The following is a 12092-nucleotide window of genomic DNA, read 5'->3' as shown; positions in this document are numbered from 1 at the left end:
GTGCATGGGTCACTGCTCAACCAGTGAGCCACACCGACCGGGCATGGCAGTAGGTTTTTAAAGAAAGTCTCAGAGTCCCAGATAGCACTGTATAATTAATTCTATGTTTATAAATTTGTATTAGTGAATGCTGAATGTACAGTTTTCTATCTCTTACTCTCTTTTTTTCTTTCATCACTAATGGCTGGTCTGTTCACGTAATATGCTGTTTTGTTTCTTGCCACTGGCAGTGGTGTAGAAAAATTAGAGAACCTTAAGATTATATGTATCTTTTACAGTATTATCTTACCTTGAGACGATATAGAAAATAAAGAGTTGGCTAACCAAACTAAATTCTCTGATTAATATTCTTTTACAGTAACAATTTTTTAAATACTTTTGTTTAAGACTTAGAGACACAAGCCATATATTCTGCAATGAAATTTTTGAGGGGAATGAACTGTACGCATGTATTACTTAGAAATTGATTGATCACTGGCAACTGGCAACGCAGTGTCATTTATCATTTAGTGCTTAAGAATATGGGCTTTGGAGACTATCTGTGTTTAACTCCCTGACTACCATTTTTATTAGTTGTGTGACTTTGAACAATTACTTAAACATTTCCTTAGCACTTTTATTTCTAGGGTTAAAACCCTATGGCTAGGAAGTGTTTGGAATATTCAATGTTCTATTGCTTGTAATAGCAAATAAAAAAGGGAAGCAATCAAATGTCTTATTATTATAATGGATAAATTGTGGAATGTGGCAGGTAAAATAAACAACAGTCAAATATTAACAGGAATATATGTAAAAGAACAATGTTGAGCAACATTTCAGATGACAGCATACAGTTTATCATTTAAATACAGTAAATATGGCAGAATGGTGGGATCTGACAAAGAAGAATGATAGGGTCTCTGTCCTTGTAAAATTTTTATGATGTAATACAAAAACAGTAAGGGAGGCCTCATGGAATAAACTTGAATTAGGCCTAGGTTTCTCAACCCTTTCAAATGGGAAACTCCTGGTTGCATACTTTTTTTTAGCATCATGCTAGTAATTGTACTATTAATATCTGTGATGAAGAGAATATACAATGGAAGAGAAGATATTTTCAATTCATCGATGCTTTTTCAATATACTCTGAATTGGTTCATCACAGTAGCATCTTTGTATATTTGAAAAACATTGAACATGTGACATATTACTATTTAGTTTAAAGTGTTTTGCACCCTGTGGATCTTTTTTGCTAATTTAGCTGTTCACTATAAGTTTACTCCCACAAGTTGGGACTACTGGACAGGACTTAAAAAAACACACACACACAACACAAACTTCTACAGGTAAAGGAGATGTCAAGGAGTCCCCCTTAGGAGAAAAAGTATAAGGAATAACATGGTTTGTTCAGAATGGGAGAAGGCATTGCAGACAGAGAAAAAAGTGTGTGCTTTAAATGTTTTAGGATAATCCTAGTAATTGAACTTGATTGCCATTTTAAAAATTGAAAGTAATATGAACTAGGTAATTTTTTATGATAGGGATTTCAGTCAGCTAATATAAAGCTTTTAAGGAGATCTAATCAATTAAAGCTTAAGGAAAAACAAACTGAATATTGAGGAGTCTCAGCAGTGGAAAAAAGAGCTTGTGCTTTGTGGCAGTGTTTTGATGTCCTTTTTACATTGATTCTTGGCTTTTTTCATGAAATTGTGGCTTTCATACTTATTTTTTTTTAACCATAACCCATAATCAGAAATAATTGACATCATGACCCCAATGTATACTTAGGTGTATACATCTTAGTGAGTAGAAATGTGTGTAGATTATAAAACTGAAACAAATTACTTGTGATAAGCACCTTTGTTTTCTATTCTTCTTGTATTTGTTTAAGAAGAAAACTAGTTAGTGACTCACTTAATTGGTTTTTAGCCCCAGTTTGAAAAACTAGTTCATATAATTAATTATGCCTAAGACCAGTTTTGGCACTAACTTATACAGTTGGGGTAACATAGGCTGAGAAGATAGACATTTCTATCAGTATAATGCATTCTTTACAGGTTTTTTATCTCTTTGATAAGATAATCTTACAAATTATGAAAGTTAAGGCCAGTAAGGCAGGCATAAAATTTGTCATTTTTCTTCCTTTCTGCCCCTCGATCTCTGTTTTCTTCCTGTGCAGAAGGAAAAGTTCTTTTTTGATTAGGTTCTTTACTAACCTTATTTTCTTTCTTTTGTCTAATTTCTCAGTTGTTCTGTGTGTGTGTGTGTGTGTGTGGTGGTGGGGGGGGGTAATCCTTACCCGAGGATATTTTTCTATTTATCTTCAGAAAGAGTGGGACAGAGAGGGAGAAAAAGGGAGAGAGAGAGAGAGAGAGAGAGAGAGAGAGAGAGAGAGAGAAACATCAGTGTGAGAGGGACACATTGACTGCTTGCCTCCCACACGACCCCGGACTGGGGATGAACTGCAACCGAGGTATGTGCCCTTGGCCAGAATCGAACCTACAACTCATTGGTCCACAGGACTACGCTCTGTTGCTGAGCCAAACCAGTCAGGGCTCAGTTGTTCTTTTTAATAGTATATCTAGTCTTTCTGCCAGCACATTTCCATTTACTTGCAAACAAATTAGTTTTTCCCTTTTTTAATGCTTTTCATTTGTATTATTTCCCATCTAGTTGCCATCTTCTTTAACTGTTAATCTCATATTGTCCTGTTTGTAATGCTTATACTTTACCATTTCATTCTTTCTTTAATTCTTGACAGTCTTTTTCCTATTGCTTTAACCAAAATTGTATTATCAGGGTTACTTTTTTGAATTTTTAAAATATTTTTTCTTTATTGATTTTTAGAGAGAGAGAGAGAGAGAGAGGAGGGGGGCAGATAGAAACATCAATGAGAGAGAACATCAGTTGGCTGCCCTCCTGCATGCCCCCCACTGGAGACTTGGCCCAAAGCTTGGGCATGTGCCCCGACTGGGAATCGGACCAGTGACCTCTTGCTGCATGGGTCAATGCTCAACCACTGAGCCACATTGGCCAGGCTCAAGGTTACTTTTTATACTCAGAGTCTACTGCATTTTCTGTGTTCAGGACAGTTTGGTGTTAATGATCTACCTCTCTTTTATTAACTCTCTCCCCAATTTTGCTTTTATGATCAGAAACAGAAGATAAAAATTAATACTTGCTATGGTTAAAAAGGGAAGCAATATGAAATGTACAAAGCAGAAAGTAAAAAATTCCATAATCCTGTGCTCCAGAGTTAATGTATTGGTATCATGTTTCTATACATATTTCTAATTGTATATAAACATACTCCCACCTTTTCATCTTTTAGAGATAAATGGGCTTATCCAATAGATACTTGTGGGGTTTTTTTTTTTTAAATTTAACAATAAATTGCTCATGTTATCCCAGTACTTATTACTGATATTTTTCTTGATATTTCCTTCTGCCACTAGAATGGTAAGTATCATGAAACCAGTGCCTTGCACAAGTAGATAACCAATGTATATTTGCTCAATAAATGAAAACCATTTAATGAGTGAAGAACTTTATTTCTCACTGATCTAAAACAAACACAATCATATGACCCTCCTCTGATGGTATGTACATTGAAAATAAAATAATCTGATATGCAAATGGCTGTTGCAGTAAACTGGTCAGTGTGATAGAGGGACACAATGGCTTGTTAAAATTGGATAAAGTCTTTCTCAAGAGGTAACATTTAAGCTGAGTTTTGAATGACAAGGGGAGAAGGGTATTTCAAACAGAAGGTATAGTAGTACCAAGAACACAAGGCAGGAGCTTAGTCATTTTTGACCCATAAGGTTGACTTCTTCTTATTGTTTTTTATTTTTAGCATTTACAACACATTGTATTATTTTGACAGTTCTTTAACAACACTTCCTAAGTAAATGACAATGCTCTGGAACTGCACTAATACAGCAGTCACTGGCTGCATGTGGCTATTAAAATTAAATAAATTTAAAATTCAGTTACTCAGTTTCACTAACTGTATTTTAAGAGGCTGGTGGCTACCATATTGTGTAACACAAATATGGAACATCTCCAATGTGTAGCATGTTTTTTTATTGCACAGGACTGCTTTGGAAAGTCACTAGCATATAAACTCATTGAGTGACTAAATGCTTTTTATTGCTATACTCCTAGTGTCTGGCATGTAAAGGCTGAATAAATATTTGTTAAATGATGAGATAAGTAAGTGGATCGATGCATGGAAGGTCAGCACATCTGTTCCTAGACAGGGCACAACAAAATGTGCATAAACTCTGAGATGAGAAACAGTTTGTTATGTTTGAAGAACACAAAGAAGACTGGCTAGAACAGAAAGAAAAGTGGTAATTTGAGATCAACATTGAGATTTGGCAGCTTGACCCTTATGGATAATGTTAACCTTCTAAATTTTAAGTGCAGTGGGAAGTGACAGAAAGATTTGTAGCACAGCAATAGTGTGATCTGGTTTGGATGTCTTTTTTGAGCTCTTTCATTTTACTAGCTTTTTGAGAGTTTAATAAGGTGGTAGGTATGACAGTTTTTACCTGGGTATTCGAGTAAGTAAACTGTCTGAAATCCAGATTATTCATGTATTTATACTGTCATCACTAGCACCCTTGATTTTATGTTTGTTTTAATAATTGTCTACTTATAAGCAGGAACTTACAGGCAAGGACTGCCTTATGTTTTTGTTTTCCAGTGAAGGTGGTGTTTTTAAGGCTCATCTCACTTTCCCAAAAGATTATCCCCTCCGGCCACCTAAAATGAAATTCATTACAGAAATCTGGCACCCAAATGGTAAGTTTATTTAGTTTTACATTTACATTTACAAATATAATGGCCTGTCACTAAAGTTTTCAAAATCAATAAAAAAAGATGTAGTTCTCAGTGAAATTGCTTTGGAATTTTTGTACTAAGTTCATTGTGTTTGTTATGCACAGTGGCCATGCGTTAGATTCTTTAGACAAGAAGGAGTAACAGAGAGATCACATGAAAAAAATAGTTTTTTACTTACTTACTTTTCAGCTCTTTTGAGTCTCATGATATTCCAAACTTGAGGCAAGTTTGGTGGGTGATATGATACTCAGCATTGATAGAACTCTTATAATTGAGATAATTTTCAAGGCATTAGGTAACTCATTGACTTTTACAAAGAGCACAGACATAATTAAATCTCGATTGTTTAGTTATTTTTTCTCATCTTAGCTCTTAGACCTTTTAATCTATATTCTTAGTTATAAAAAAGGGAATGTCCTACCTACTTCATAAGGCAACTGAAGGCATCGAATAAGGTAAAATACTGTATGTTTTAACCTTTGGAAAGCATCTAGTACCGCTGTTCATGGAATGCAGACATTGAATTTTTTTACTCAGAGATGTGCTACCATTTAAAATCCACTTTGTGAGTCAAAGGTTAGGCTAGATAAACTATGTTTATTATACACAGTCTCTTTGATGAATTTTTGGCCTTGTTTTATATGAGCTTGCAAGGCTTTGTGGCTTTTTTATATAAGTTTTTGGACTATCAGTATTTTGCAACCAGCTATCTTTTTTCTTTTTTCCTTTATTGATTTTTAGAAAGAGAGGAAAGGAGAGAAAGAGAAACATCGATGAGAGAGAACATCGATTGACCGCCTCCTGCATGCCCCCCACTGTCCAGGATTGGGCCCAGAACCTGGGCATGTGCTCTGACCGGGAATCAAACCAGTGACCTCTTGGTGCACAGGTCGACACTCAACCACTGAGCCACTCTGGCTGGGCTTTTTATTTATTTTTATTTATTAGTTTTTAGAGAGAGAGGAAAGGAGAGAAAGAAAAGTAGAAATATTAATGAGTGAGAACATCGATGCAGTCAGCTGTATTTTTAAACAACTATACTCATTTGCATTTTGTTTCTCATAGTCAAGACTCGGTTGCAAGGAAGAAGAACCCTTATTTATTAGTTTAAACAAAAATCAGTGACACAGTAATGGCGTTTTGACTACATTAAGGCATATTGCATGGATAAGGAAGTACGTATTAGAACCCAAATGGCTTGAAAAACAGGTGGATCTTATGGGAGGCTAGAATTGGCAAACAGAAAACTATTGGGAATCAAGGGAACCACCACATTTCATCACATTTAAGGTAGCAGTGATTACAAAAGGCACACAATTATTTTTGTTCAGAAGGGCGAAAAGTATCTCTAACAATTTATTTGTGGGAGAATGCATTAACAATAGTCCTACATGAAAATCGATACATAAATTGATGACATTCACCTTTTGTTTCTTTGACATTTCTTTCATCTCTTCCTAGGCTTTTGGCAGTTTTTCCTGCTTCACTTGAATTATTTGATGTGTAATAGCAATCTCTTTACACCAAAGAAGGTGTGACAAAGCTCCTCACTGTTGGCTACACCAGACTAACCATAGAATTTTTGGCAAAGCCTCTTTGAGCCTTATTTCTCTATCTGTGAGAATTAAATGAAAGCACGTATGTATGCAATGCGTGGCACTTCTTTTCTGTAAAGAGGCAGTATAGCAATGGCCTAGGTAGTTTGAGAAGATAACTGATGAAACAGTGGTTTTTTTTGTTTGTTTATTTTTTAATCCTCACCCCAGGATATTTTTCTATTTTTGTTCAGAAAGAGCAGGAGGGAGGGAGGGAAAGAGAGAAAGATCTACGTGAGAGGGACTGAAAGGCAACCAAAGTACATGCCCTCGACCAGAATTGAACCCTTGACTCATTGGTCCTCAGGCCAACGCTCTAACCGCTGAGCCAAACCAGCCAGAGTGAAACGGTGGTTTTTTTTCCCCAAAGGTTGAAGAGACTCTTTTGTCTTGCAGGCCATAAAGGAAGAGGTATTAGAGAGTGAAATAGTTAAAACTTGTAAAGAATGGATACCTGAGGTGGTAGTGGGGCAAGGATAGCAAGTACAGGAAAAGTTAGACTAGGAAAGAGTGAAAAGTCATTTTGAAATAGGAATGAGAGGAAAAGAGCATTTGAGTATCTTCTAGGCACTGGAAATATAAAGATGATTGATAAGTTATGGTCTCTTTCTATAAGGATATTATGATCTATATAATAAGGCAAAAGTGGCCCTGGCCGGTTTTGCTCAGTGGTTAGAGCGTCGGCCTGCGGTCCGGAGAGACCCCGGTTTGGTTCCCGCTAAGGGCATGTACTTTGGTTGCAGTTTGTCTCCGGCCCTGGTTGGGTCGTGTGGGTGGCAACCACTCGATGTGTCCCTTTCACATCGATGTTTCTCTCTCTCTCCCTCCCTCCCACTCTATCTGAACAAAATATCGAAAAATGTCCTCAGATGGGGATAAAAAGTAATAATAAGGCAAAGGTGGACATGTAAACTTTTTTTTGTTTTTAATCCTCACCTGAGGATATTTTTCTGTTTATCTTCAGATAGAGTGGGAGGGAGGGGGAGAGAAAGAGAAACACTGATGTGAAAGACACCTTGATTGATTGCCTCCCACATGACCTGGACCAGGGCTGGGGACAAACCGCAACTGAGCTATGTGCCCTTCACCGGAACTGAACCCTCAACTGTGGTCTGCAGGCTGACACTAACCGCTGAGCCAAACTGGCCAGGGCTGGACATATAAACTTAATGATGAAACTGAGAGATGACAGTGATGCAGTTATAAAGCTTATTGGTAGCATAGAAGAGGAAGTTAGAGAATATGATTCTTAAACAGAACTTTGAATATATAAATGCCTGCCTTGAACTTTCTTCTTTAGGCTGTGGGAACTCATTAAGTTAATGAGTTTTGAAGTTGTATAAAAGGTTTAACTTGACTATGTTTTCGGCTAGAAAGATTATACTCATGGAGGAAAGATTAGAAGGGGAAGGCCAACTGATAGCCAGGAGATAGGGGATTTTTTCAGTGGTTCCAGTAAGAGACAAATGAAAACTTGAACTAAGAGTAGTGGCAGGGAGGAAAATTTATTCTTACTTGTTGACTGCCAGATGTGGGTAGTAATGGACAGGTAAGAATTCAGAATAGATGGCCCGTTTACAAAATAATTGTAGAATTAAAACTACAGTGAAATAACACTTTCTACCCACTGGGATGACTATAATAAAAAAAGACAGATAATAAACAAGTGTTGGTGCGAACATAGAGAAATTACAACCCTCCTACACTACTGGCAAGAATGTAAAGTGGGACAGCCACTTTGGAAAACAGTTTGGCAGTTCCTCAAAAGGTTAAACATAGTCAGTTACCTTATATTCCAGCAATCCCACTCCGAGGTAACCAAGAAACTTCAAAATATATGTCCAGAAAATACTTGTACATGAATGTTCTTAGCAGCATTAGTCATAATAATCAAAATGTAGTAACAACCCAAATGTCTATCAATTGATGTATAGAAAAACAAAATGTGCCCTGGCAGGTGTGGCTCAGCAGTTAGAGTGTCGCCTGCGGTTCAGAGAGACCTGGGTTCGGTTCCCACTAAGGGCACGTACCTTGGTTGCAGTTTGTCCCCAGCTCTGGTTGGGTCGTGTGAGTGGCAGCCATTCGATGTGTCCCTTTCACGTCGATGTTTCTCTCTCTCTTTCTCTTCCTCTCTCTCTCTCCCACTCTATCTGAACAAAAAATGAGAAGATGTCCTCGGGTGAGGATTAAAAAAAAAACAGAAAAATGTTATATCCATAGAACAATATGAGATACTGATACATGCTTCATGATGGTTGAGCCTTGAAAATGTTATACTAAGTGAACAAAGCCAGTCTCAAAAGATTACAGTGTATGATTCTATTTATGTGAAATGTCCAGTATAGGTAAATCTGTAGAGATAGAAAGTAGGTTAGTGGTTGCCTAGGGCTCCGGGGAAGGTTGGTTGAAATGCGGAGTGATTGCTAATGTGTACAGGGTTTCTTTTTGGGGTGATGAATGCATTCTAAAATTGATTATGGTGATGGTTGTACAACTCTGTAAACATACTAGGAAACATTAAATTGTGCAATTCAAATACATAAACATCTCAAAGCTGTTATAAAAATTACTATAGGGTAAAGATTAGCATTGTGTAACTTAGGTGCATTCAAATTTGGACTTGCCTTGAAGTATACTTCTCATATATGCAATAGATAATTAGATAAAACTAGTCCAAACAAGGCTCAGGAGTGAGCTTAGGGCTTTGGAAGTTATTGGCATTAAGATTATGGATGTAACATACAGCAAATCATCACTTAGTACACCTTAAACTTACACAATGTTATATGTTAATTATATTTCAATAAAGTTGAGGGGGGATATGATGGGTAAATTGTGATAGAATGAATGAGTTAATTTACCCATGGAAAAGATGATTAATATGGGAGATAAGGATAACATAAAAGTCAGACCAAGGAAAAGGAAAACTAGAAAGTGACTGAGGACATCAGCCAGGGCTTGTGGCTTGGATTTTAAGATAGTTTTATAGAAATCTTTATTGATGTTGATGAATTTTCACTGGCAATATGGCATGATCCTTTTGTGAATATGATCATACTCCTTTCCCCGAAAATATGTGATTTTAAAAGTACATTATGATGTTACTTCTCATTTTTTTTCTTAGGTAAGTCTCTGGACCTTTGACTGTCACCCATTTAAATCAGTAAGTTAGTGGGGAAACTAGGAAATTATTACATAGAAACTTATTTCTGGTATTTGGACCATATACTTTCTACAAGTGAAGAACAAATTCAATAGTTGCCATTTATTTATTTAATCTTACCTAAGGATATGTTCTTATTGATTTTGAGAGAGGGAGAAACATTGATCGGTTGTCTCCCGCATATGCCCCAACCAGGGATTGAACCTGTAGCCTTTTGGTATACTACCTTCCATGCTCCAACCAACTACGCCATCTGGTCAGGGCTCATAGTTGCCACTTATTCATTTCATTGTACAGTAAGTTCTCACTTAACGTCATCAATAGGTTCTGCAACTTGAAGCAAAATGACGGATAGTGAAACCAGTTTTTCCATGGGCTTATTCAGATAAAAAAGATTTAAGTTCTTACAGCATTTCATCTATGTTATAAAGAAACAACATTGAACGGAACAACATTATTGGAGGACCTGCTGTATTTACTACATGTAAATGCTAAGCAACAACATTTGTCAACATGCTAGGTATCTTGAAGTTTTGCACAAATGAAAAAGATAGCTTACATTCCTATTGAATTTGTCAGATGGATCCTATTTGATAAAATCTGTGGTCTTCCTAGAAGGTTATTTAACAGGTTCCATTTTGGAAATTAACTTCTGTATATATTTACTGTTTTATACAGGTACTGTGGGAGTTAGGACTACATCTATACTAGATAATCTTACGTATAACCAAATAATCGCAAATACATATTTTAAACAGGACTGTTTTTCTCTAATTTTGCAGTTGATAAAAATGGTGATGTGTGCATTTCTATTCTTCATGAGCCTGGTGAAGATAAATATGGTTATGAAAAACCAGAGGAACGCTGGCTCCCCATTCACACCGTGGAAACTATCATGATTAGTGTTATTTCTATGCTGGCAGACCCTAATGGAGATTCACCTGCTAATGTTGATGCTGCGGTAAGGTGGTCACATGTACATCTCCCTTCCCCTTTAAGTAAACTCAATTAGAACCATAGCATCTTTATATGTGTAGCTCTGTGTGTGTGTGTGTGTGTGTCTATATATCTACTTATATCTGTTTGTTTTTCTTCTGAATCTGTTACAAAAATAAGTTGTAGACACAACTAAGCTTTACCCCTAAATACTTGAACCTTTATCTTTAAAAAATAAAGACACCGCCCTAGCCGGTTTGGCTCAGCGGTTGGAGCGTTGGCCTGCGGTCCAGAGAGACCCGGGTTCGGTTCCCGCTAAGGGCGCATACCTCGGTTGCAGTTTATCCCCGGCCCTGGTTGGTCGTGCGGGTGGTGGCCGCTCAGTGTGTCCCTTTCATGTCAATGTTTCTCTCTTTCTCTCTCTCTTCCTCTCTCTCCCTCCTACTCTGTCTGAACATAAAGTGGAAAAATGTCCTCAGGTGAGGATTAAAAAAAAATAAAAATAAAGACACCATCTTGCATGTCATACCTAAGAAAATGTAATATCAAATCCATGTTATTCCGATTTTTTATATTTAAAAGTTTCAGATCTACAAAAAAGTTGCATGAGTTAAATAAATACTCCTATCCTTCACCTAGATTCACCAGTTGTGGAGATTTAACTTTATTTTCCTTTTGCCAAACAGAATACTTTAGAGATATCCTAACTCTTCATACTTGAATACTTTAGCATGTATTTCCTAAGAACAAGGGTACCTTTCCATATAAGCATAGTACAAGTCTATCACTGATATAATATTATTAGTCTTTTTTAATAGTCTTAGTTCCTTAGCTGTCTAGCCTTTTTTGAAAAGGCTTTTGTTCTCATTCTTATTCTTGGTATATTATTCTTTTCCGTTAGTATATTTGAAAGTCAGAAGATTAAATTCACCATTTTTCTTGGGTTACTTCAAACATATAAAAACTTGGGTGAGATCTTACATGTAGAAAAACACTACGTAGATAACCCATTTTCATATCTATGGCTTTGAAGTTTTACATTTAGTAATTAAATTGAAGTAAAAACGGGTAGGGCACTATTCTAATTTTCTATTTAGTCAAGTATTAGGTCAGACAATATAAAAGATGGTAAGGGAGAAGAGGTGAAAGATGTTTTAAAACAAAACAAAAAGCCCTGTAGAATCATTTTGAGAAGTAATTACTATTTCATACTCAACTATCAGCTCTTTTTATAAGATTGGAACTGACAAGTTGAATTTTAATCTTCAAAAAGGAGAGATTAAGAACAAATAAATAGCCCTGGCCGGTTTGGCTCAGCAGTTGGAGCGTTGGCCTGTGGACCGGAGAGTCCTGGGTTTGGTTCCCGCTAGGGGCACATACCAAAAAAAAAGAGAGAACAAATAAATACTTGACAATGTGAATAGGCAAAAATGATTAACTCTTCAAAACAGCTGAGTCCTGTAAAACAGAACCTACTGAAAATGTAGTCATTTTCTTGATGCCAAACATTTTCATAAGGGTAGAAATAGGCTTTTATTAAAAGGTTGAAATATGCAAACTTGACTTCACAG

The 12092-nt window shown here is 36.5% G+C and overlaps 1 protein-coding gene across 1 annotated transcript in view; it reads left to right on the top strand.

The window, feature by feature from the left end:
* Positions 1–12092, top strand: part of UBE2G1 (ubiquitin conjugating enzyme E2 G1) — a 103131-nt gene that overhangs the window by 79531 nt on the left and 11508 nt on the right. Inside the window, exons 3-4 of the mRNA XM_036268448.1 lie at positions 4691–4788; positions 10368–10546. Coding sequence (XP_036124341.1) covers positions 4691–4788; positions 10368–10546 — 277 coding nt within the window. The remainder of the gene's footprint in view (positions 1–4690; positions 4789–10367; positions 10547–12092) is intronic.

Source organism: Molossus molossus, unplaced genomic scaffold (assembly GCF_014108415.1).
Source record: "Molossus molossus isolate mMolMol1 unplaced genomic scaffold, mMolMol1.p scaffold_m16_p_19, whole genome shotgun sequence".
In the NCBI taxonomy this organism is placed as follows: domain Eukaryota; kingdom Metazoa; phylum Chordata; class Mammalia; order Chiroptera; family Molossidae; genus Molossus; species Molossus molossus.
The sequence above is the reverse complement of the archived record's forward strand: the minus strand, read 5'-3'. Positions and strand labels throughout refer to the sequence as shown.